General features: G+C 40.0%; 1 protein-coding gene and 1 long non-coding RNA gene across 4 annotated transcripts; one reads left to right on the top strand and one right to left on the bottom strand.

Annotated features, from left to right (window-relative positions):
- Positions 1–17: 17 nt before the first annotated feature.
- On the bottom strand, positions 18–13330 carry LOC110839850 (sodium/potassium-transporting ATPase subunit beta-2). 2 transcript variants are annotated; one of them, XM_087356599.1, is made up of 8 exons: positions 13312–13330; positions 12357–12521; positions 5874–6014; positions 5004–5123; positions 3744–3901; positions 2694–2804; positions 1861–2026; positions 18–1041 (listed from the first exon to the last, which is right to left on the bottom strand). In XM_087356599.1, exons 1-8 carry the CDS (start codon positions 13328–13330, stop codon positions 938–940), a joined length of 984 nt encoding a protein of 327 aa, XP_087212725.1. In that variant the 3' UTR covers positions 18–937. The 2 variants fall into 2 exon arrangements, with proteins under 2 accessions (XP_087212725.1, XP_021940080.1); XM_022084388.2 differs by lacking the exon at positions 13312–13330 and having other exon boundaries at positions 1861–2029; positions 12357–12498.
- On the top strand, positions 12520–23643 carry LOC110839852 (uncharacterized). 2 transcript variants are annotated; one of them, XR_015537288.1, is made up of 2 exons: positions 12520–12655; positions 21401–23643. It is a non-coding gene; the product is annotated as an uncharacterized LOC110839852 (long non-coding RNA). The 2 variants fall into 2 exon arrangements; XR_002546662.2 differs by lacking the exon at positions 12520–12655 and adding an exon at positions 15290–16126.
- The last annotated feature ends 4118 nt before the right edge of the window (positions 23644–27761 follow it).

Here is a 27761-nt window from a genome sequence, read left to right as displayed (position 1 = left end):
AATCCAGAAGACTACAGTCCAACAAAAACTATTTTATTACACATATTTACAAATGCTTCTAAATAAATGTTGGTCCCTTTATGAAGATATTTCAGTCGTGTAATATTCCGGTTGATCATTCCATACATTTGAATGGGGTGTGGTAAAAGTTTGTCCCGCTACGTGCCGTACAGGCACTTGGGGGGAGTGGAGGTATAGCTCCTTTCTTTCTTGACCTCGGCACTAGATGGGGGGTGAGTGGTCAGCATCACGCCCCGGCCGGCTTTACCCCCGGGAAATGATCCCTGGTACCCATTGTAGAGGAGGCTGGGTGGGCCCCAGAGCCGGTCTGGACGCAGAGGCTAGAGGAAAAATCCTCTGCCCTCGTCGGGGATCGAACCCCGGTCGTCCAGCTCGTAGCTAGTCTCTATACTCACTGAGCTATCCCGGCTCATAAGGGTGTGTGGTGTTGAGCCAATAAACTCGTCTTGGCCTGTATGGTCCTGTTTATTCAGATAGTGGCCTTTGTGTAAAGTAATAATCTTTGTTTATCCGTCTGAACCAAATATAAAATTGACAAAAGAATTTTAGTAAGTGATCTGATTAAAGAAATGTATGTGTTCCAACTGGTGCGGTTATTGCTGTATACATTTGTGGACAGACACAATTAAGTGAAGGAGTATAGTTTGGTCAACATAACTTGACCAGTATGTGATAATCTGTTATATCATTATCTACATTTACTTTCTACAAGTTTCCAGCATTCATATAAATTTATACATCATTAGTTAATATATATCGTAAAACATGCCAAAAAATTATGTATGAAGGTACGAGTTTGACTTAATAGAAAGGGCCCATCATTTAATATCAGTTTATGATGATAATGGTGAAGGTGATTTGCTCTATCACAAAAATACATAGTATTTAACGTTGATCTATCGAGTTCTCCAGTTCGTCATGCTATCTTTATCTTGTAATTAAGCATTCCTAACTGTTCCTTGCGGTCGTGTTCGATGTTTCGCGCCCATGCCCGACATTCCAAGTTGATCACAACGTCGGCTGTGAACAAAATTTGAGACATTAGATTCCATTTGTGCGTAATTAGTGTCAAGCTGTCATGGTGCCTGAACTCAATAAAATCTTCTCGGTGCAACAAGCTGCGTGGGCCACGGCCTTGGGCTTTTTTCCGCGACTGACAGGGTTTGTTACCTAAGAAGATTTTATCGAACGTGTTTCAAACTTATTAAGTTGTCTTCGGGTATAAAGTCGTACATGTGAAATACATTTTTAACTATACATAAGCTACACATTTTTAAATTGTGATCATGTGTCTTATTTTGCACAATCGTAACTGTTATTGTCAGAAAACTACACAAGTCATACCCACATATTTCTTTCACCATAACATATGTGGCACATAAAACCCACACATGGATCTGTAGTATTGGTTCTTCTTCTATGGCTCTCTGGTCCGTATTCGGTCCATGGCCTCCTCAATTCTCCTCTTCCATTCAGTCCTCTGTTAGGTCTGTCTGTCCGAGGCTTTGATTGAGATTTCGAAACATATTCCTTTTTACGGCGTAAGGTTGTTTGCCTTGCGACGAACCCGCAACTTGGAGGACCAGGGCACCTGTCTTAGTCTGACCTCTCCCCCTCGACCAATCTGGCTAGGGAGGCCCTACTAGTAGCTCTTGGGGTCACTGAGGTACTCAAGCCCCACGACCACGACAAGGTGCAGGTACCATTAAGTGGGTCTGTAGTGTTGGTTGACACTTAAAAATGTGTAACTTATGACACTCATTATTTCACATTTAAGACTTCCAAAAATGACCTATGCAATTTTTAAAATTACAATCTGAAATCAGATACATGACTTACTTTTGGGCTCCAAAATGCGCATAGCTACAATAGGGCTCCTGAAACCAATTTGGTTACGAAATGGGTAGAAGTAACCGGGAAATCCCTGCTCTGGAAAATACCTAACAGGTCCCAGATGTTCCTGATCGGCTTCATGTCTCCCCTCACAGCTGAGCCAGACTTTATTCTTCTGAAAATTAGAAGTCGTTTATTATTTCATAACTTTACTCACATCGAATAACAGTTGATATGTCGGAAAATTAAGTACTTTGAAAGTAACGCTAATAAATACACAAGCCCTTAGGGTTTTAAGGGAATAGAATTTGATGGTTACTCATGGTTTCCACAAGGTGGTAGTAGTTCACAACAAGGAAAAGGTCGGACTCTACCAAAATGTGAGTGACACTGTCGTACAAAATTATCAAATGTATAATAATTGAGATTATTTTATATTTTAATTGAATAATTTTTCGTGCATGATGAACGCTGAAATGCCCGGTGGAATGAACAGATGCACGGATGGACAGAGTTGTCAGGGCTAGGAATTGTCTTGAGGTTTGATTTTTCTTTTTTGGGAACTGTAATTAATAAACATTTTCGTCACGAATTCCAGGAGGAGGAGCACCTCGTGTCTAAAGGATTTATTGTTTCATTCATTCATGAGAATTTATTATGAATCTAAACTCGCCAGGGAGTCTAATCTGTGACAGTTATATGATGAATGAGATCTGTATCAGAGATTCCATCCAAATCTTCTTGAATGACCATGTATTTATACTTCATATCTGCATTGTCGCTTGCCTTTCCTCTGCATGGCGACAAGTTAATTGAGTAGCGCACAAATTGACACTTACTTTTTCTGGGTATGATAAAAATGTGTTATTTATTACATTCTTGAGGTCATCAGGCATGTCTTTTGGCAAGGATTCCAGTTCTTTGTAGTAATCTGGCTTCCATTCAAACACCTACAATAAAGAGACATGATTAGGTTATAAACATTATAACTTATTGTATATCCCTTGTATTTAACGTTCCTCCTGTGTCCCCCCTTTTTTGCGAGATGATGATGAAAGTGGAGTAATTGTTGGGATGCCACGGAGAAACCGGGGAAGCCCCCGGAGGAAAACTCCATGATGCCTAGACCACGGCCTTGCCCAACACAAGTTGTAAATCTGAGCACCGCCGGGAATCGAACCCCCAGTATTTCAAACCCAGCGTTCTAACCGCTAGACCACCGTGGCAATATTGTAAAATAACCAACCAAAAACTTCCTGTACATGGCATTATTAATCCATAACAGACCGTGTATAACAAACTTCACATAGCAGAGACCTCAAGTCTCTCAGATACTCAGAAATTTTCCTCCCAAAGGTTCATTACTGTGTTCACAAGAGCCCACCCCTCAACTCCGAGCCAGATAATCCAGTCTACACATTCCAACACTGTTTTCTTAAGATCCATTTTAATATTATCTTCCCGTTTATGCCAGGGTCTTCAGACTGATTTCTACCATTCAGACTTTCCAACCAAAGTTTTGCGTGCCCCTCTCATCTCATCCGTCTTGATTATATAATTATTTAATGATACTATTTTAACTTCGGAGGTCATAGTGATAGTAAATAGGTAAAGAATTGGAAAAGGGGCCATGGAGTGTCTGAGGAAAATTATGAAAAATATTCATCAGGATAGCAAGTACCTGGCTGATATTTGGACTGTGTTCGTACTGGATACAAATCCAGAACAAATGTTAAACAAACATGGAAGTTTTTGGCCCGAAATCCCAAATTATCGCACAAATAATACTATCATTAGTCGAGTCTAAAGATTTAAAAAGGTATTCCGTCTCAGGTTAATCCCTTATTGGCTGTGAATTATAGTTTTTGCGTGTGTCGTCATGTGCTTACCTTGTTGATCTTGAAGTACATGCATATGTTGGAGACGAAGCTGCCATTTGGTTTACAGTCTCCCCAAGAATTTATGTCTACGTCACACACCGAATTATCGTCCTCTTTGCTGTTTCTGTAGCTGCATTTCTGTGTGTTATTGAGTGTGGTCTGATATTCTGAAACACGAGAATGATTCAGACGCGATAGTAGAACATTTTACTCGGGAGATTTATAGTTTGAATCTCAATAGGTGTCCCGATCCATCCAACCAATGTACTGATGGGTCGCGAATCCTGCTAACCACCAGTGCACACCAATGGTGTGTACCGGACACGAAAGAAAAAGTTGTCAGCTTTCCTGACCTGTCTTCCTCAATGATTTTCCGTATAAAGACGCTGATGGTATCGTCCTTCAAGGCCATGATCAGTTTCTGTCCCATTAATCTTTTCCGACTGAACAATCCTGTGATAAATACAAAGATAACTAACTAGATGGCTTACCGAATCCCAAGGTTCATCACCGAATTAACCAAAGTCCTCCACCAGACCCTGTCCTGGGCCAACAAAATCCAGTCTCCTTCAACTCCTATCTCCCATAGATCCCGCCTTAGATTATCCTCCCATCTACGTCTAGGTCTCCCCAGCGGTCTCTTCCCTTCAGGTTTCCCAAATAGTTGACCCAACCAACCAGATGGCTTACGGAAACCGAAGGTTCATCACCGAATCAATCAAAGCCCTCCACCGGACGCTGTCCTGGGCCAACAAAATCCAGTCGCCTTCAACTCCTATCTCCCATAGATCCCGCCTGAGATTATCCTCCCATCTACGTCTAGGTCTCCCCAGAGGTCTCTTCCCCTCAGGCTTCCCAACCAATACCCGGTGCACACCTCTTGCCCCATCCATGCGCGCTACATGCCCAGCCCATCTCATTCTTCTCGACTTAATCACCCTGACAATATTGGGGGAGGAGTACAGATTTTTAAGCTCATCATTACGCAGTTTTCTCCAGGCCCCATCCTCTTCTCTCCTAGGCCCAAATATCCTCCTCAACACCTGCAATCTATGAACCTCCCTCTGAGTGAGAGACCATGTTTCGCACCCATACAAAACAAGAAGCAAGATAAATACAAAGATACTGATAATATATTAACTGCAGAGGCTCTTTGGAGTTGTAATAAGAGGATCGCCGCGTATAGTCAATTAGCAAGGATGAGGTGTCCTGGTATTGGCAGAACTGAAGCAAAGCTTAAAAAACGTAAGAAATGTAACTCGGTAATACCTTCCAGGAGTTTATCCACCGTTGGTATCCAGTTATTGGGTGTAACCCATGACTTATTGACTTTGGCGTAAGTCAATATACTTTCACGTCCTTCAGGGGGCATTGGACGGGATGCGAGACCTACACACATGCGAGATAAAATCTTGTTACTGTACATTTCATATGATTCTCTTAGCAAACAGCGATTACTTCCTTAAACGGCATTATAATGGTAAAGTGTGGTGTTCTCTTTGAGGTACGGACTGGATTCTCAACCATTTAGATGAGTTTTGTTTTGAATGGGTTAAAACTTAAATTATCTCCTTAATTTATCGTGGAACTTCCACATCAAAATGTTGTTATACTTTTTCTGTTTGTGAATTTGATTCTGGCAGATTTTGTTCCATGAATGTGGCAAAGGTAGAAGGTTTACTAAGTAGAATTTGAGGTTCTCATTGGTGCTGTCTTTTCGGTTATAGCGCCGTGTAATCTGGTAGAAATTTAGCAGCATTTCAGAGGTCCCCTTGCTGCCTCCATCATCAGTGTTTATCTTTATGAAAAGTTTAGTTACCTCTGCAGCATATGGGGTGAGTGGTCAACATTACGTTCTGGAAACCCCCCCCCCCAGGCAGTATGATGAGCAGAAGAATCCCTGCCCCAACCAGAAATTTAGCCCCTTTCAGGAATATACTTTTGGATTTTGGATTCCTTTCTGTCACCCAGAAATTTTGGCCTTGTTGGTGATAAACTGATTATAGGTGGTCATTTTATTGTGGGCCGTCCGTGTTTATGGGCAGATCTGATCTGTTAATCATGAACTTATTTTTCATTCCACATCTTCGTTATTCAGTGGCACGTAGAAATGTGTACGCAGGCTTTGTAATACATTACCTGGTGACGTTCCAATTATGGAGCTATCCAGCACATATGTAGGGGTGTCGGTGTCTATGGTCTGCAGTAGCCCCCACATGCAAGCCGCCCAGAAAGCGGCTAGCCATATGTAGAACACGAGATAGAACAGAAACACCCGGACTGCAAGCAGAATAGTACAAATTGTTATGAACTGTTAATTAATATGTACGCATTCTGGTTTTACGAGGATCAGTTTCTGTCGACGAGCGTCGTCTCTAAAGCGTCACGTCTTTTAGGTTAGGTTAGGTTAGGTTAGGTTAGGTTATTGTGAAGCGCATGATACGAATGAATAATAGTGAGGATATAAAAATAATTTATCCGTGTGGATTGTGTCGATTAGTTTTGTAACAAAAGAGTTTATCCGCAACGAACAAACTGAAAGACCATTATTATATTTTATTTAGTGTTCTGTCTGACGACAGGTCCATATGAACAGGATCCTTCCATCCTTTTCTCGGACTGGGACCTGTTCATATACGTTCTTGGCAGATGATCCAGAAGTGGTTTGCCATTGCCTTCTTCTGTGTGTGAGTGGAGTAATTGTTGGGATGCCACGGAGGAAAACTCCGTGTTGCCTAGACCACGGCCTTGCCCAACACAAGTTATAAATTCGGGCACCGCCGGGAATCGAACCCGAGACCCCAGGATTACAAGGCCAGCGTTTTAACCGCTAGACCACCGTGGCTCCTGAAAGACCATTAAAATGTACAAAGTTGCAGAAAAAGATTCGAAACTGTTTATTACGAACTGAGGTACGTCGTTTTACAAGGTAAGAAATATGTAGTAGCCCAGAGGGGGTGGGGGTGGTTTCTTTTACATTTTTAACCTCATCACTCACAGAGAAACAACCCCCAATTTTGTTTCGTATCAGTCTTGATGTCTGAAAATCAACGAAACATTCTTACTTTGGTTCCAGCCAGCATTGTGACGACTCCAGTTGATGAATCCCGTCAACTGCCTTCCGGTGAAACACGGGTATGGAGCGTTCACGGATTGATAACTGGTAGGGATTATACCAGACTTCAGTTTTTGATTTTTACGTCCATGGTCTGATTAACACAATTCAGCGAGATGCCACACGGCACAAAATGTCTTTGAAGAGATACAGTTCACAGTAAATACCAGGGTACAGTGAGCTGATAAAGGTTGATGGGAGGATGATATTAAAATGGATCTTACGGAATTAGGGTCAGAGGGTGGGGAGTTGATTCATCTGGCTTGGGATAGGAGTCAGTGGTGGGCCCTTGTGAACACAATAATGCAAATCCGGGCTCCATAAATGGTGGGGAATTTCTTGAGTAACCGAGTGAAGAACTCTTCTCTGTGGAGTTAGTTATAACCCCTTTATTCATGGAGATGATTTTTTTTTCGAAATCGGCCCAGATGTTGGTATGTATGCGACAATGTATTGCATGCGTATGACTGCCTCGTGGTACGCGTTTTAAATGGTTCAAATATGAAAAAAGTCGTGAAATCCCTTTTTTTATCTGTCTTGCGAGATAGATTCAGTGGAATGATGATGAACACTGTACTTTGTGAGTGAAAATTTTTGTTTTCTCACTCCAGACACACACAGACAAACATTTTACAGGCCCCCTTATCTTATATGGCGTGTAACGTTACAAATCTCCCAGATAAGGTAACTTATCACGTAACTTAAACGAGCAGTCGCTCAAATTGTGGGTAGACAAGCTGTTTTATGTGGGTAATATAGCGGTCAGAACACTAGCCTTGTAAGCCTGGGGTCCCGGGTTCAATTCCCGGTGGTGCTCAAATTTATAACTGGTGTTGGGCAAGGCCGTGGTCTAGGCAACACGGCGTTTTCCTCCGTGGCATCCCAACAATTACTCCATTCACACACAGAAGAAGGCAATGGCAAACCACTTCTGGATCATCTGCCAAGAACGTATATGAACAGGTCCCAGTCCGAGAGAAGGATGGAAGGATCCTGTTCATATGGACCTGTCGTCACACAGAACACTAAATAAATAATAAGATGAGGTGGTCTAGCGGTTAGAACGCTGGCCTTGTAATCCTGGGGTCTCGGGTTCGATTCCCGGCAGTGCCCGAATTTTTAACTTGTGTTGGGCAAGGCCGTGGTCTAGGCAACACGGAGTTTTCCTCCGTGGCATCCCAACAATTACTCCATTCACACACAGAAGAAGGCAATGGCAAACCACTTCTGGATCATCTGCCAAGAACGTATATGAACAGGTCCCAGTCCGAGAGAAGGATGGAAGGATCCTGTTCATATGGACCTGTCGTCAGACAGAACACTAAATAAAAAAAAAATAATATAGGCCTGTGTTTAATGAAGAGTCAGTCACTAATTCGAAGTCTAAGGTCGGTGTTCGTATCCCGAAATATCTATGTGCCTGGCAAATCCGAGATGTTCTCAGCCGGGACTCTTCTCTGGAACAGTATTTCATGAAGGGCACAAATTATGACGTTCCTCATTTAGTGAATTTATCCACTCTGCTATTTCACATCTCGTGGGTCGTGATTGTCTGCTTTTCTACTCGGTCACCCTCGTTCTTCGTTGGTCTGTCAGATTCAGTGATGCAGGAAGTGAGTGGGTTTTTTGAAGCAGCGGCTACAAGTAGAACAAATGTTCTTTAATTACGATCTGTCCTGTTAAGGAAACAAACGAATTTTGGAAGGACAGATTGTAACAAGGAAACAGATTCGTGGGGGCTGAATTGAACCGTCTTTAAATGATGAGATTTCAGGTTCTCACGGCGTCGAAAATTAATATGGCTGTCTTCGGGTTGTTGCGTCGTGTAGTCTGGTAGACGTTTCAGATATACTTACTGCCTCCATCACCAGGGCGATGTATCTGACTACACGGTGCAACAACGCAGAAGACAGCCATCTTCGGATTCCCGTTGATTGTAACGGTGATATTTTTTTTTTGTTACGTAACTTTGCAATTTAGGGTTTGCCCCACTTAAATTGATAGTCACAGAGAAAAGAAATGTAATTTTTTTTTTTGGAAAATGAATAAGAACTTTATGGTAAAAAAAAATGCCCGAAACTTGGTGAGAACCAGGGTCTGCTTTGTGTGGGTATCTTTTTCTGTTGCATCACTGTTTTGTTATCTGGACCAGATCAGTGTCCGAATGGAGCGAATTCACTGAACGGTAGTTAACAAATGTTTCAAACTGGAAAGGTAATATTTAGATTTGATTCTGTCTGGTGATAAACTGGCTGATGTTTTCCGTTTTTCTCTTAGATTTTCGACGTTCTTATATCATTATTCATTATCGCCGTTAAGTAAGCTTCAAGTAAAATAACAATAAAAATTAGTTAATGAGAACTGAATATGTAATTAATGACATGCACGCACAGATAATTAAGAAAATTAAATAAGCAGTGTAAGTAAATATGTGTATAAATAACGATAAAATAAGTTATTGTAATTGCGTCATATTGTGAATATTATAACAAATTATTTATTTTAATCCGTCTTATCACAATATTTTATTTTAAAATTTCTTATAATTAAGATAATAAAATATCATTGATGTTCCATATCGATTCATCGATTTACATTTCGGAACAATGTAAATGTTCCGAAATGTAAATCGATCAATCGATATGGAACATCAATGATATTTTATTATCTTAATTATAAGAAATTTTAAAATAAAATATTGTGATAAGACGGATTAAAATAAATAATTTGTGATAAAATAAGTAATGATAAATGAATAAATAAATCCGTCTTTAGTTCATTGCATAAGTACTGTTTGTTAACTTATCTTAATGAACAGGAGTTATGCAAGGAATTAAATAAATCAAGTAACTGAACTAGCAGCGTTAAATTAATATGTACGTAATGTAGGCTGTCCTCTCCTCTTGACACTGTTGACTGCAGAAACATTGTAGGGTCACCGAATCAGATCTTCAGGGCAGTGTCGTACGTGTGTAGTAACAGTGACAGAATGTTAATAAGGAAGTGACGTAATGAAAGTGGGCAAAACCATTTTTGTAACGACTGACGACTGTCGGACTCGTACAGCGTGTTCTGCGGGATATTCCGATACACACGATAACTAATTTTCCCCGTAAAATGTATACCAACAAACAACTTGGCTTTTTGGTGACGTCACAATTTTACTAGTAATTAGAAATGAATTTGACCGTGGACTCGACTGCTTGAATTGAACTTAGACGAATGTTTTCAGGAAAGCGTAGCCAAGACTTCTGTCTGCTGTGAGCGTTAACGAAGAGACGCTCGTATCGGTCGCTCAGACGCCATGTTATTTGCTGATATCTGTGTCAGATATGAATTTCTTCAATGTTGAAGATAGTAACTTGGACGTAAAGGAAGCAGGATCTTGAAAGAAGGAAATGACGTCTGTTTGTGTCCGACTGTAACATCCACCGAAGAACTGTCTTTTCTGACTGAAGTTTTTTGTTGCTAATTTTACTCCCTAGAGGTAAACTCCGAGAAGAAAAAAAACACTTTAGAAAATTCAAGATCGCTTCCTTCTAAAATACCAGACTTTGCATGTGCATATTGTTATTAAATGCCTTCCGGGGACTACATGGACAATGAGGGATCAGTAAAAGGTTGAATGTAAAGCAGGAGGAAAAGTAGAGACAGAGGAATCCCGGGGGGGAATCACGGAAATTATACAAGAAAGAAGGAAATCGAAAGGATAGATTCCTTGAATAAGTTAATTTCAATGTCTGCCAACATTTCTCTTCGTACATGGTTTGTGCTTTTGGTATATAAAATTTGTTTGAGTTTTATACCCCCCCCCCCTCTCGCAATAATTATGTAACGATGAAAAGTCACCTTTGGTCTCCCCCCCCCCCTTACAGCACGTGTTCTTGGAAGTACAAGCATAGTCAATATCGTGTTGCCTTTTTGTAAACGAGGTTACGGATCGAGGGTATACCAGTCGTCCTCGGCACGTATCGTACCACGTCATTTGCCTGCTTGCTCAGCCAGAACAAGTGCCAAGTTACTTCTTCAGGAGTTTGATTCTCGACGAGGGCAAGGCCAGTGCAATGAAAGCCCTCTTCAGTGGATTATGTGGCAAAGCGGCCGGAGCTTAAGTCTGACCACTCACTGCTATCTCGTGTCCAGATCTAGAAAGCGTGAAGCTCTATTTCCAGGATACCTTTGTGTATTCTTGGCGTGGTACTCCCCAGAATGTACTTCGAACTACTCTGTAGCGTTCTGCAGAATGTACTACTCAGGTTTAGGCACTGGCCTACCACCACGTCTTCTGGCACCCTCCATGATTAAAAATAGACCAGGAATTGAATGCTGGATCAGAGTCGGAAATATAAATGTGAACTGTTATGAAATATCGCCTCTTACCAATCAAAGGAGGGGTATAACCCTTTAAATCAGATTGGTAATTGTATGTACTGCACGATCTGCATTTGGCCCACAGATTGTATTTATCGGTTTTGTGCGATTCTCAGAATTACTTATTTAAACAGAATTTATCGCTTGATAGTTGTCATGGAGAGGAGTTGTTTTCTTTTCGGTACGGACTGAATGTTTTAAAAAAAAAATAGACGGAAGTTCGTATTTAAAAAGGATTAATCGTAAGTAAAATTAAATAAAGTATGAATCTATAAGAGACGAAGGTTACAGCGCCAAGACAACCTCGACGCGTACTTAGGCAGTGAGAAAACAGGTGGTTGGTCAACCCCACACTCCGGTTACTCCGTGGAAGGAGCCGGCAATAACCCGTGGGTCCGATTTTGAATGGGGCTCAGTCCCGATCCGGACTTGTGGGGAAGAAAAATATCCATGAGATCTGTTTCAAAATTCTAACGCGTATTCTGCCTGTACTTGAGTCAAGTTAACAGTCTTTCAAATAAAGCGGTAATTACTAAGAACATACCCGGAAAATACGCGTTCGTATACTTTCCTGTCGGCCATTGAATTCGCTGTCTGGATCAGTCTGTTTACAATTTACTTTTTTTGAATCTCAGTTTCATATTTGGGTAATATTCATTACTGTGATTTGTCCGATCTGTATTCGGATACCGACCGGGTCACCTGTTAACAACAAGAGGGTTTGCAGTTTTCGTCGCAAATAGTTGGATAGAATCTTTGAAAACTCCAGGATCTCTTGAGGGACAACAACCTGATTTAAACAAAAAATGTCATCAAACACGGTTTACGATTAGCCATATGGGGGGGCAGAGTCCTTAATAAACTTGTAGTCAGTCAACTCGGAGCCTTTTATAGAACCCGAAGGTTCATTACAGTATTCACAAGAGCCCACCACTGGTCCTTATCCTGAGCCAGATGACTCCATTCCACATCCTCCTACCTGTTTCCTGAGAACCGGTTTACGCCTAGGTCTTACTTTCAAGGTTTTCCGACCAAAATTTCGCCCGCATTTCTCATTCAGACGGAATGTTTTTTTTTTTAAGTAAGCCGACAAACGCCTTTAGGTATTATTTGTTTTTACACTTCTGTGTACTTACGCCATTGACTTGGAGTTCTGCCGAGGCACGATCCCTCGTCGCTGTCGTAAAAGAAGGATGTCAGGGCCTCTATCTTCGTCTTATGGGGCGGAGGTGTGAACAGCGCCTCCATAGGGTCCACAAACTTGTTTCCCTTCTCCATGTTTGCCTCACACTGAGAGGTATCTGCAAGAAGAGTGCGGTATCAACTTGAGGCCTCCCTCCCGGTTCATTCATTCCGTCGTCGCTTACGAAGTCACGTGACTGTTATCGATGTGGCTTAGCGCGTACAGGCCGTATTAAGGACTGACACTAAAACTGTAAGTAAACTCGGACAAAATTGTCGTCAGGTTTTTGCACGAAAATCGTAAACAGCTGTTAGGGCTTAAATAATAATCTGCACTGACATAAATTTATGCCCGTGGGTTGGAAGCCTTACAAAAAAAAAATTTTTTTGAGAAACATCGTAAATTATTCAATTCAATTCAATTCATTTATTTGAGTGCTTGGCAACAGCCAAAAAGGCCAATAACAGCCAAGCACTAACAATACAAAAAAATAATAAAAGTAAACATAGCCATACAAAAACAAATAATGAACTAAATATATAAATGTACAATATAATAATGATAATAAATCAATTCATTAATTTATTGCAAAATAATGAACAGTAAATGAGCTAAATAATATGCCTAAAAGTGAAACATTAAAATGAAAAACAAACAAACAAATGAACTAATTATATAAATGTACAATATTCAATTCCATTCATTTATTTACGTGTTTGCCAAATTAAATACTTCATAACATATTTAATTAATTTCCTTCCACCGTCACCTGAAGTCTGCATTGACAATAGTATATTAATCGGACATTTTATTAGCAATTCCCTACTGAAATAGGACACGACTTGAATGAATTCAAGGCGTCCGACCGATTATCTTGTCTACTTGACTTAACAACGCAGTCCACTTACTTCGCCAGCAACCAGACATGCGTACACGAAACTTTTCTATGCGACCTCAAGGACGAAACTATCCGTTCTTCCTGTTACTAGGGATGAAGCCAGACCCTAGGATTGGCTTCTCAAGTTTTCGGCCATTACCAATGACTATGCTTTCACTGGATCGACAATGCAGACGTGACCCAAGTGGGACTTAATTCCGAAATTTTAGCGACAGATACGGTAAGGCTATCGTAGTTCCGAATGTTGTTTCCACGTACAATGCAACATAGATGACGTATGTTGACAAATATAATAAAAGCAAATAGCTAAACTATTCAGAGCCACTTTCCTAATTACGTAGTCCTACCGCCTCCATAGTTATGTAAGTCTCGTTAAAAATGTATTTGTATGCATACAACATCCTCGAAACGCGAATATGCTCAATATCTAATGTAAAAATCTTAGAATAACACTTTTGACGTACGTAATAAATACAGACATTTTTCGTAGATATTTACGTGTTATTCTGTCTTGGGGTCCGGATATTTTCCTCAGTAACCTGTTTTGAAGCTCCCTTAATATATTCTCTCATTTGTGTGTGAGAGCCCATATAATTAGTGATCTTAAAAACAGAAACATTACGATTCTAATAACGTATTTCAATTCAATTATTTCATTATCTGTCGTCCTTATGCGTCTCATTGTTCATGTCTCTTAAGGCCTGTTTACATGTTGGAAAAACTTGTTTCAATGGCGAATGAGAGAAAGGACTATCGAGGTCACCTAACAACATCTCCTAAGGTAACTTTTTTACTGTAGCAAAGTATTCTGAGATCAGCTTCTAAGGACGGCGGTTTAATGAACGTGATAGGCCAAGATGAGTTACATAATCGTTGAGAAGCTCCTATATCCTATCCGGAGTAAACATTTCCGATCCCCATTTCTTGGGCGCTTTGAGTGGGTGTGATGAAATAGGTCATTTGTGCAAAGCTTAGTTTCACATAAATGGAATTAATGTTAGCGATTTATTTTTATAGGAGAGTCAGTAGATTCCATCGCCGTGATAGACGACAACTTCACTGTCACTTGGGTGTGGCGTGTAGCCTAAACGAGGTCAGTAGGCGCTCTGATTGTACAGCGTTATGAACATCTCGTGTCACGTAAAGTCCCTCCCTATCTACCCCCTCCACTTGACCTTCTGCGCGAGAGGGGAGGGCGAATCAAGGTCGGTGTCATTAGCGAAAGTATTATTATTGTTAGAATATTATATTTAACGACGTTGTTTCAACTGCAGTATGTACGTAGCGTGATATGAGATGAAGAGTTTTATTAGAGTCATAAGGTCGTGGCCTATGATAATATCCCGAAAATCAGTTGAATAGATTGAACGATGAACACATTCATTGTAGGACAGCCTATGGTCTGGTCGGTATTCGAAGTGGATTACTTCTAAATGCAAAGCTGAAGAGTTGCTTGCCGCCATGCTTATCGAAACGTCGTGATTCTCTGCTTCTTGTGCCGGAGGATCTCATTCTGATCTTGGTTCGCAGAGGTTTTTCTCAGTTCCTCCGCGAAAATTCTGGAATACTAATTAATTATTTCTTTCCATAACCTTAATAATCGTGTCGTTTGCCGCTGTGTAGTCGGAACTACTGACAAGCGTCGTTAAATAAAGTGGAGACGTTCAGATTTCAATCCATGATAAGCAGCGTCCCTTAAAAGGGCCAACGATGAACGAAACTGTCATAATAGTTTTATTGTTGTCTGTGTAAACACGAAAAGTGTCGCTTTCCGCTCTCCGCCTCTAGACGACACAAATTAATTTTAAGCTCTAACAATCGGCTGTAATATGTTCGTGGTTGATTGGATCTCGTGCATGACGCAGTGAAAATTTTGTGACCTTTATTCAAGTTTCGTTTACTTTAACGGCCCGCGTGACGTCTGTGGTAGAACACACGGGAGAGGTACATTCTGTTCGTTAAACTGCGTGTTTGTTTGTTTCTTTGTTTGTTTGTTCCATTTGTATGTTGTTTAACGGCGTTACTTCGCGTGAACCTTTTATTTTCCGTCGGACAGAGAGTACTTTCGCCTACAAATAAGAAGCATAATGCTTGTTCATATTCTTTGTGGAATTATTTATTTCATATGTTAATCCCCCACCATCTTTCTTCATTTCTTTTATACTTTTCGTATCTTTTCCCTTCCTTCTTCCTATCATGTTCGTATCGGTACAATAACGCGATGTATCAGACTTGACTTCGACGTTCTCGTAACAAGTTTCAGAATTGCCTCTAAAAGATTATTAATGATAGCAGCACTTTTATAAAATATAACATTTTACGAAAATGTCCGTCTTCAGACTCACCCCCCCCCCCCGTGAAAATTGGCCACGGCTTCCCACTTTACTTCGATTCTCGTTAAGAATATTAATTTCGTGTCTCGATCTGAGCACCACTAATCAAACCTTGACTAATAAATGCGAGCTAAACGTTTTAGTACACAGTGCGGTATGTCTCCAGATACTAAATGACGGTGCTTTGCTCCGACTGGTTTAAAGTGTTTGCACAGTGCTTGGTGTTTGCTAGATAATTACGTGAACTTGCTTTTCTGAAATCTAGGCACTCGTCAGTGATTGAATTTCATTCTTATTTCGAAAGGGCAAACTCATTCCAACAATATTGTGTTAATTACGAAACCATGGCAACAAACATCAGCCATAACTGCGTTACTAGTTACGAACTCCTACTGACAGACAGTCATAACAGAAAAGAGAGTACATTACATGCAGTCAACGTCAAGGTTGTCCAGCGGCTTATTTTTCAAAAGTAACAGCCGAGTTTCGAGAGTACGTATTCAGAAATGACAAATTACCACAGTATATTCTCAGATATAAATATTATTAAAAATGTATGCGAACTACTATAGAGTTTAGTGTTATTTTAAATTTATTTTTTTGCAAAAACCTTGTGTCTGACACAGTATTTACTTTGAAAATTTATATTTTAAGTTAGACTTTTAGACTTAATAACATTTGTGGCACGTGTACGTAAAGCAGCAGACGAGGCAAGGGGGCACGATGTATTTTTTTTTTCAAATCCTTTGGAATAAGGAAAACAAACAATGAGGCAGGCATAAGCTCTTCTGAAACGTCGGTCATCTACCAGACTAGACAGCACATTTTCCCACAGTGACTCATCTTTATACTTAACTAATGTAAGAACCTGAAATTTCATCCTGTCACGTTTTTACGCAATATTATTGAGAAATGTGACTGGCTGGACGACCTGAGTTCGATTCCTGGTAGGGACATGTTTTATTTGTCTCCCCTTCGTCTGGGAAAGCTCTAAAGGCCCACCCAACCAATTACTTCCTGTGGGTTTTCTCCGGTAGATAATGCAAATTATTGTATTGTTTAACCCCCTGTATAATTTTGTTTCGACTACATGCATTACATGGTTGTCGAAGAAGTTGCCGATACTCGAAGGTGCTGAAGATAGAACTGAAACAATAATAAGATTAGTAGATCGGTTTTGACGCTGTCGACTGGACTTGTAAAGGATTTCGGTGAAAGACGGAGACAGTATGTTTTTCTCCGAAACGTTGATTTCTCCCCGCAAGGTCACAACCCATAAGTTCAACATCGTCAGTTTTCCTGTTGAACCGAAACTTTCGAGAAAAACTTCTTTTTTTTTCCTTAGTGCCCGTTTCGGAATCGTCATGATTTATTTTTATGCCATAGAAACGAAATAAATCGGAACTTTTATCTGTCGTCTGTCATAACAGATACAATAACGCATTTTGTGGTTTTACCTCCACGAACAGAACAGGCGACGTTCACGGCTTTGCAGGAGATTTTTTTTTATTTATTTAGTGTTCTGTCTGACGACAGGTCCATATGAACAGGATCCTTCCATCCTTTTCTCGGGCTGGGACCTGTTCATATACGTTCTTGGCAGATGATCCAGAAGTGGTTTGCCATTGCCTTCTTCTGTGTGTGAATGGAGTAATTGTTGGGATGCCACGGAGAAACCGGGGAAGCCCCCGGAGGAAAACTCCGTGTTGCCTAGACCACGGCCTTGCCCAACACAAGTTATAAATTCGGGCACTGCCGGGAATCGAACCCGAGACACCAGGAGTACAAGGCCAGCGTTCTAACCGCTAGACCACCCAAACTAAAAGCTAAAAGCTACATTAACTTAGACTACATTTACACTAGTTCTGAATTTGTTTCCAAACTGACCTGTATCAGGCAAGAAGTTTCTGTCCAAAACGCTTGCAGGCACACTTTATAAAGTAATGTTATTCCCAGTAGTTGCTTAGTGCACAGATCGTAACCTTACAGTAACAAACTTACTGCTCACTGATAGTACGAAATATTAACACTTTCCGAAGCCAGTTTGAAACGCACTGGAGTTTGTTGACGATTATCTGCGCGCGATATCAGAGCATCTTCTCGCCTCTGATGCTGCTTTGTGACTGGTGTTTTTTCTTTGTTGTAGTGGCTACCATGCCGTTTTACAGTCACGGCTTGTGTTATTTGTTTTGTTTTCAAAACTTACCGTGTCACATTCTCGCTCTTTTACCTTGCCCGTGCCTTGTGTGACTGGTGTGACGAATAATTCATTAAGGTCACCTGACTTCTTAACGTCCTTCGAAACAGAAGATATGTACATGACGGATTTCATCTTGGTTATTGCTAATCGCAGGCCCTATAAAGATATAAACATTTTCGAAAGAGGTGCTGGTGGAGATATTTTAATCTTCTAAAGCCGAAGTTTAAATAATATTTAAGAATCCAGTCCGTACCGCAAAGAAAACACAACTCTTTACCATTACGTAGATCAAATGGTTAACGCTGTTTAAGGAAATAATCGCTGTTTACATGCGAATCACAGCTCTGTAAGAGATTTAAATACAAAATTCACAGTTACTGATTGTTGAAGCAAGTCGTTAATATAAATATAATCACCATGTATGGTGCTTCGGTCCCGTTTTCGGGCCATGACCTCCCCATAAATATAACAGTGCTGTGAAAATTGTACCAGTCACGCCTTAAAAACGTTTAAAATAGAGTATTCTGTATTTTCGATTATGTCGTGAAATGTTCGTTAATCGTCAAACGTTCGAGTCTGGGTGTTACCTAATTTCACGGGCCAATTGACAGGTCGAGGTGAACTACAGCTTCTGATTGTCCGGATCTAATTTGTCACCCAGGTCTTCGTTCGTTTCGCTGGCTGATAATACGTACATTAAGAATTGCCTCAATAATATTAATGTCCTCTTAAATGATCGTCTGTCGTTTCTTGTTCAATCGAGTTCTTCGTAATTAATTTCGGGGATCTGTCTGTATTCTGCCAACGTGGAAAATCCATTTCTTTCTGTCGTAAAAAAAGGTTTATTTTGATTCGGTTTTCGTCTTACCTTAGTCTTTGATCAGCTGATAAGTCATACAGCTGATTAAGAAACCCCGTGGTTCATTATCGTGTTCAAAACAGCCAGCTTAATGCATTGCACATATTTAAGGTCGTCTTTTGGCGCGTTCACAGCGCTTCTGAGCGGTTATTAAAACCGCTTCGACTCTTGAACATAATATTAGACAATTTTATGATTTGTTTTAATTTATTAATTTATTGATTTCTTGCAATTCGAGTACACGCATAGCCCAGTACTAAACATATGCAAAAACTACTTAATAAGTAACACAGAATTTTGTATTTATGTGTTTCCTATGGTTCTCATCATAAACAGCGATTATTTCCTTAAACAGCGTTAACGAATTGATCTTTGTAATGGTGGAGGGCTGTGTTTTCTTCGCGGTACGGACTGAATTCTTAAATATTATTTACACGAGCTTTGGCTTCAAGAGCTATTCTGCATATACGTAAATAGAGACTGCAAATCAACTTTACATCTAAACTTGATGGTAATTACAAACGTCTCATATGTACAAGTCACATCGTCATAAACGTCAACTTCACCACATACCTTTCTACCAAAAAACAATTCTCCCGATGGCTAGTAGTCAGTGCGCACCCGGAAGGTCCTGCGACCGGCCATCTCGACACAGGTTTTCCTTGGTTTTCCTCTGTCTTCAAGCAAATGCTGAGATGGTTCCCAAGTTCCAAGTTGCCACTGCAAGCTTCTCATGCAACCCTACCGATTTAAATTAATCAAAATTTACCCCCCCCCTTAACGCCGTCAAAATTTACCCCCCCCCCCTCCCCTCAGTAGGAACTTCTAAATTATGTATTAAACTTCCAAATTAATAGTCTCAGCTTTCTCTAATACAAAATTTCAAAATTCCGTCTTTTATGCCAATCATCACACTAACGCCTTCACTCTTACTTTATCCTTAACAGAAGGACGAGCGGGCATTGCCTGGGGACCTTCTAGCTATAAGATGCTCTTTCTCCCCCCCAGATATCGAAGTGTCTCTCACTTCTCCCCCACCAATTTCCTCTTTCTCTCTCTCTCTCTTCAACTCTCTCTTCAAAGGGTTAAATAGGTGAAAGGCCCACGTTTAATTTTCTCGTTGCAGGCATAACAGTGAACATCGAAGCCTTAGTATTGATTAGGTATTTATTGTTTCATACAGTGTCTAGTTTGACTTCGCCAATTTTAATAAGTGTAAAATTGCGCATTAATTTAATTTTGTTTAATATAAGAAAGTAGTTAATCACAGTATAATTATTCAGTTTAATCAAGAACGTAATTTCCAGTTTTAGCGAATGTAGTCTGTTTCTGCAATCCGTCTATTATTTAATTTTCCTGTCGCTTCCTTCTAATGTGTACTTTGTGCTCATGTTATGAATGTTATCTTAACTTGTGTTTAACCTTGGATACACCGTGACTTCCGCACCAAACTTCACGTCAGTCCAAAGCCAGACTCTGCCATTTTCCGATTCAGTTCTCCTGACCTCTGTTATTTACTTAGCCACTGTCGTTAAATAACATGTTACTAGCCAATAACTTTTATTAAAGATTTTGGTCGTTCTGCACACAAACGGAACTGAAAATATCCATTGTGAAGGTCATGGCTGTCTGTCTGCATGACGAAATATTTCAGCTCCAGCTGCACAGCAAAAGGTCTTAATGTAAGTCCATTTCTGTCCAGGTAGGTCCCTTAGAATCCCTTGTTACGAGATTACTTCTCTTTAAACATTTGAAAACAAGAGAGGAGAGAAAGTGGGAGGGGAAGTAGCGATAGGCACTACTGTTATAAATAAAGTTGGTTTGGGGCTACGAAGGTTCCCAGGCAGTGCCCGCTCGTCTTTCTGGTATGAATAGGTTTAATAAGGGCAAGGGATTTAGAAGGAGACAGGACCGGTTAAGAAATGGAGTAGGGGGGAAGTTGATCAGGGTCTTTGCGTTAATTTTGAATTTTGATATTGGCCTTGGAAAAAGAACCCTTTGAAGAGAGAGTTGAAGAGAGAGAGAGAGAAAGAGGAAATTGGTGGGGGAGAAGTGAGAGACACTTCGATATCTGGGGGGGAGAAAGAGCATCTTATAATTAGAAGGTCCCCAGGCAATGCCCGCTCGTCCTTCTGTTAAGGATAAAGTAAGAGTGAAGGCGTTAGTGTGATGATTGGCATAAAAGACGGAATTTTGAAATTTTGTATTAGCGAAAGCTGAGACTATTAATTTGGAAGTTTAATACATAATTTAGAAGTTCCTACTGAGGGGAGGGGGGGGTAAATTTTGACGGCGTTAAGGGGTGGGGGTAAATTTTGATTAATTTAAATCGGGAGGGCTGCATGAGAAGCTTGCAGTGGCAATTTGGAACTTGGGAGAGTTGAAGCTCGTCTAAATGATATATAAGAATTCAGCCCGTACCGCGAAGAAAACACGTCACTTCACCATTACAAAGATCAACTGGTTAACGCTGTTTAAGGAAATAATCGCTGATTGCAGTGAGAATAATACAAAACCCATAAATACAAACTACAAGAGATTTTTATTGTCCAAGTAGGTGGGAAACATGGTTACGACTGAGCTTTTAAAAGTGTTAATATTGTTTAAGCATAAGCCAACTGGACACGACATAGATTTTACATACATCATATTTAATACGCATTTGTTTTACGACGATGCTCGTTTTCTTGTTTTGTTTTTTTTCTAGAATAAGGCGTGTGTTAGATGTGACGTCTTCAGGGAGGATGATGGTGCTCTGGGTTCTGCTTTCTATTTGTCGACGCGTCTACATGGCGCCAAAACCAAGAAGATCATAATCATCGTTTTCCTTCGTAATTCTCCCTCTATTATCCCTCTGACTACTTCAGTAACAACGCAAATAATCACTTCACTCAGAGTTGGCCACTAACAGAGTGTTCTTTTGTGAGGACGAAAGGTGGTCGAAGCACTGGCTGGAGGTATTATCCAGCTTCAAGGCCACCAGACTAAAGAGTGTGGAGGAAAATGTAAAGATGCCTCATTCTTAAGGCATTTAGCGACGCCATTTCAGCTGCAAAGCTTATATGTCATCGGTTGAGAGGAGATAATGAATATGACAGCCTTCCGGAATGTAGTCTCATAGAAGTTTACTGACGTTTCGGAGGTGTGTATTGTCTACTTCATCGCCCTGGTGATGGAGGCCGTACGCAAAATATTCCAGAAGGCTATCAACTTCAAACTCATCCTGGTAAAGGTTTGATCGCGGCCTGTACTGAAGTACTGTCCCTGTATTGTACTGGAAAGACTGGAGAAAATCATGAAATTTCTTAGTCAGGGTAGTCATTAACCCTTCCGGAATATTGATAGTTTCTTATTTGTTCTTGCATTTGTACGCTAATTTGAGGCTGTCGTCTGTAATGTAAGCAGAACGCACTATGGTTCTTGAACCCGTTAGGGATACGCAAAATATTTTAGAGATTCGCTCGGAAAAGGAGAGTAAGTTGTGTGTTGATGCGTAAGGAAGCCCCAAAGCCATGTATTTCTGTCGTATTTGCTTTGAAATGTTTTTAAATGTGGGAAACATTTAAATAAATACGAAGAAAGCTAGTTTTGCACTCAGTACAGGTTATCTGCAGTGTGTTAAGTTTCAACGCGTGTGTGTACATTTTGTTAGGACATTCGGATGACTGACATCTGCGGAGATTCGAAAGCCTGAGCAAAAACACGTTACTAAAAGACCTCCAGAGACAAAATAAAACTCAAAAACAGCTTCAGGGCGGAAACATGTGGCTGTTGTATCAGTGGAGATTTCTGTGAAACGTTACAACCCGGTGTATCAAAATCTTGTCTCCGATGTCAGTTTTGTGGGCTTTTAATAATAAATTGAACGTGAAAAATAACTACTACGTTCTTCCGCTTGTCTGTCCATCTGTCAGCTAGTTGAGGAGCGCCTTGCATGAACGCAGAATTATAATAAATTTACACCGAAAATCTTTACTGCATTTCTAGGAATGGATTGCGTATTTGGTTTGATTGATTCTTAGGTTATTTAGGTGCAGTGGCGTTGATTTCGTATTTATTTTGCATATGGCTTATTTAACGACACTGTTAGTAGGTTAGTGAAATTAGTTGTGGATTAATAACGTGCCAGAACCTTTTAGGTTTTAGACTGTCGCTTGATAAAATTCATTTGTCTGGTACCAGCTCCTGCCCTTTTGACGTTTGCATATGCAGTGTAGCCATAATAACTGAAGGTTATTCCTCGCACACATTTTACAAGTGGCGAACAAGGCAGTGTGCCGTATTTCAGCACGCAATGGAAAACGCTTTTGTTATTTTCAGATGTCGTAGATTGTTACCTGGGTTACTTAACAATGCCGCCAACTGTTCCGTTATGAACGGTGACCTTATGTCACGGAACAAAACCTGCTTGAAATTCTTCAGCCTTCGTTAAGAAACAAGCGTAAATTATTAAGTAATAATTATACAACTTATTGGTCTTATGTTTATGATTTTTGCACTAAAAATAATCATATGTATTTGTAAAAGCGTCGATAAGTGAACCAAGAATCATTATTTTTCCCAGATAGCTGAAAATTAAGAAGCTCCACGTAATTGAATCGAGTTCACATCTCACATGTCCGCTATCTTGATGTTATTTGTTGTCTTTCCATCTCATTTAACGCTCTCTCTCTCCACGGCAGAGTCGTTAAATAACAAGATAAATCAATAAATTCAGCAATTTTTATTTATAAAACAAAGATGTCTGTACTACGTTTTCATACTTTTTGACTACCCTATGAAGCCTGAACTTCCTCTAAATATCATTTAAGAAACAAGTCCGTACCGCAAAGAAAACACAAGATTTCACCATTACATGGTTAATGCTGTTTAAGGAAGAGTTCTCGATTTTTAAAACAGATGGCACATAAAATTTTCACTGGGCTCTGAAGGTTTACGATATTGAAAAAGGCAAACAAACGAGCATCTTCGTTTGACTTTCCGTTATTAAATTATTTTTAATAGCATTTTTTTTTACTTTTATGTGGGAAGGCAATCTAGTAAGACTTGGAAATGTTACTGTATTGTTGCGTAGCACAAGAAGGAATGTATTTCCTTTGCAACAGCGCCTTTAAATAATCTAAGACTCAGACTATAAATCAAATAAGTGCTTTGTAAATATATAAGGGGAACCGCTAAACTCAGGGGGCCACAGAATTACAAAGTGTAATCTGATTTAAATTTAAATTTGTCGTTCGCATTAACACATTTTAATTATTTCTTCTTAATATTTGCTCAATGAAAACAGCGACAATACGACGTACTGCAGTTACGTAAAGCCAGTTGGTAAAGCATCGTTAAAACGATACGTGCATAAGTGGCGTTTCGTCTGTTCGGAAAACACGTTGGGGCCCGTGTTTCAATAGTGCGAAGTGCATTCACACGTAACCAGCAGAGGCAGACCCGTGTAGAGCAGATTGCGTTTCGGTCGTTTCACGAAACTAGTTTTGGATCGGGTTAAAACTGGCTGGGACTGCTGGAGCTTTCAGCCCGAGGGCGTCGAAATTCTTTCTCCTTGAGCTCCGCTGTAGACAGACTACGTTATCGCTTTGCTGAAACGATTCAATTGGCTGCCGACATCTTATGTACATTTTAGATGCCATGATGTGGAACGAATAAAAAGGAACTGATTCAGGTGGCAAAGACCTAAAACGCTGGGTGAACAGCCTGTTTAGAACACGTACTAAAGATGTTAGTAAATCCAAGCCTTTTTCCTGGCCATAAGCAACCTACATCACACGGACAAACATCAGTTCACAAAACACGAAGTCTGATGAAATTGTTCAAAGCTTTTGTGTGTGTGTATTATCCCATTGAGCCACGGTGGTCTAGCGGTTAGAACGCTGGCCTTGTAATCCTGGGGGTCTCGGGTTCGATTCCCGGCGGTGCCCGAATTTATAACTTGTGTTGGGCAAGGCCGTGGTCTAGGCAACACGGAGTTTTCCTCCGTGGCATCCCAACAATTACTCCATTCACACACAGAAGAAGGCAATGGCAAACCACTTCTGGATCATCTGCCAAGAACGTATATGAACAGGTCCCAGTCCGAGAAAAGGATGGAAGGATCCTGTTCATATGGACCTGTCGTCAGACAGAACACTAAATAAATAAATAAATTATCCCATTACCATTACCAGAACCTGTCATTCAGCAGAATTACATATGCGATAAACTAACATGAAGATAACAACAATGCAGACTAACAGATAATGTGTCAGATAAACGGAATCTCGCATTTCAATCGTAACCATTGTTGTTATAGTCTTAATACGTAACTGTTTAAAATAACGAAACGAAGTTCTTCTAATGGGCCGTGAGGAGAGATACGTCATATGACTTGGTAAACGCCAGTCGGTTACATGTAGTTGGAAAAGTGTTGTCATGGCTTCCTTGATGGCTTCATTTTGAAGCAGTCGCTATTGTTGGTTAAAAGAAATCGTTAATCCTGCTGCTGTTATCAACAAAGGAGCTGTTCAGATGTGGAATTAAAAATGCATGCAAATGATGATGTTAAAAGTTACAAATTTTTTAACACTAGAGCAGGGCGCTTCTTTCGGAGCTCCTAGGGGGGATTGGTCAAGTTTGTAAAACGCAACAAACCTTGGTTAGTCCCGAAGGGGAGTTAGTTTAGTGTCTCATTCAAGTATTTTAACCCCTGAGTAAGAAACTAAACTAACCCCCGTGTATAAACAAATATAAGGTGATATTGTTGATGACGTCATTTTTTGACGACGATGGCTAATCCTTTCGGAGCGCTTCCTGTAATCTGATATTTTACTTCTTTACGTCGCTGATCAGAGGCCAACAGTTCTTAGTTGGTCAACTTTTTACGTCCAGCCCCACCCCTGCAAATGTTCGTCTTAAAATCGATCATAAAGTCAGTTTTCATAATAGTTTTCGTAATCGTAATATATCGAATGAGTATCAGTTTACCTTGTTGAAGTTGTTGGAGTTGGTACTTCAAATACTTGATAACGTCTTCTTTCACTTTTCTGATGTTTTAGGAAAACTGTCAGTCAATATTTAAGAATGCTAAGTGCTCCTTCTGGAGCAGTGATAATGCGACTGGCTTGATATTTTTTGATTTCTTTGTTGTGAAGCGTTATATTTGTTTACTCGGCATTGTTGTGTTCCACAACAATGCCGTGTAAACAAATATCTGTTGACATTGTTGATGACGTCATTTTTTGACGACAAATTGGTTGACGACAAAGAGGAATCACAAATTTTTATAGTAAGATAGAGTTGAAGGTGCAGTGAGAATATATTCGTATTTTCAAAATTCGTATTCTTCAATGTTTCATCTTTTTTTATTTCTTTCCTCCTGTGACATAATAAGCGCTAAAATTAGTATGTTACATTATTGAGAATGTTAGGTTAGGAAAACATGGCGTTACTTCGCTAATTTTACGTTATATTCACCATATCGAAAATTTCTTGAAACAAACTGATTATTTTAATGAGAACTGTGTGTTGGTAGGCATGCTGCAATGTACATATTGTTTTTTTTACTTTGTAATTTCTTTAGAAAACTGATAAATTACGAGTTATGCTTTATGTACGTCCTTTTTTACACAGATAATGCCACGAATGTAGTTTGTAAGGAAACTTACGTAATAAGTGTTGAACACTCGGTGTCCCCAAACACGGGCAGTAGGAAGTGCCCTCACTGAACTGTGTCCATCTACTTCCGGCTTTGGTGATGACAACACCCCGCCGTCCAATGGGTTGATTGTTTAATATCTACGTGTAACTGTGGCGACTTTTCCTTTGCTGTCAGGCGATAGCTAGTACCTTATTTATATACAACCGTCCATATTGTTACTTTCAAGACTTTAAAAGTAAACTGGCAAAAATCCATAAATCATTTGGCGTTCGCTATGAGCTAGACGAGTAGATCAGATGGTGGTGACAAGATATTCAAATGATTTTAGGGGTAAGGGGGTAGTGTCCTCTTGAAAAACTGATAATGAAATGAGACAATGGCATAAAAATTGGTCTTCTGGAAATATGTTAATATGTGGAAGATGGAGACATAGGATTATGTCTAGTGGTGAATGGTACGGTTACTGGCGAGAAACTGAGAAAGTAAATATGTATTAATATCTTCGAAATTCGAACCCTCAGCCAAGACGCACAAGACATTTAGTGTGAGTTCTTGAAATTTCGATACAGCGTCCTCAAGCAAACGATAAATGAACTATGTGCCCAATAGACCAGCGTTAAATAATCAACTAACTAAAACTCAACTCTGCGAACTGTAAATAATTGGTGCAGTCAGTGACCATGCAATTTTTGATCGTACCTTATACGTGTAGGATCTGTCTATCTAGACACTACTTACCATCTTCAGAAGATACGTTCAAATAAACCATGGCTAATCACTGTTATATTGTTACAAACATAAACAGTAATGGAATGTTTTATAAGACACTTTAATACGGGAAATGTAGAAACCCTGAAAACCAGCCGTGAACATTGACAGTCTCCAAAAACTTATCATCATCAGTCTGAGCTAATTTTAACTGGAGTGTGTAGACGATAAAAAACTGCGTGTGTGGAAACAAGGCGTGAAGAAATGTGTCATGGCATTCTCGTGGATAACTGAGGAGAGACAATGAAAATTTGAGGTTATGTCGGCTTCAACTTTTATCTATTTTCATGTTTCTCTGTTTATTCCGGTTACGCCATTGTTTTATCACTTGAGCTGGTAAAGAATCTTTGCCTGAGCCCTGAACATACTTTCATGGAAGTTCAAATTTCACATCTAAATGTGGTCACTTAAGGAAAATGTTACTTTACGCTTCAAATTAAAGTCACATGCTTAAGAACTCTGGATTATGTTTCCAGTATTCCGATGACTGGCGCTGATAATGTTAGAACGAAGTGCAGGATATATGTAATGCATTAAAAATGTTTCCGGACTTGCCTTAGACACAGCTACCCTTCAAGTCCCTTCCCAGAGTCGTACATCAGATAGTCTCCGGAGTGGTCGTGTCTAGTTCGAGTCCAAGAATTTTCTTGCTGTA

This window comes from Zootermopsis nevadensis, unplaced genomic scaffold (genome assembly GCF_977971745.1).
Source record: "Zootermopsis nevadensis isolate Lab colony 2312 unplaced genomic scaffold, Znev_1.0 Znev_ptg000027l, whole genome shotgun sequence".
Lineage (NCBI taxonomy): Eukaryota > Metazoa > Arthropoda > Insecta > Blattodea > Termopsidae > Zootermopsis > Zootermopsis nevadensis.
The sequence above is the reverse complement of the archived record's forward strand: the minus strand, read 5'-3'. Positions and strand labels throughout refer to the sequence as shown.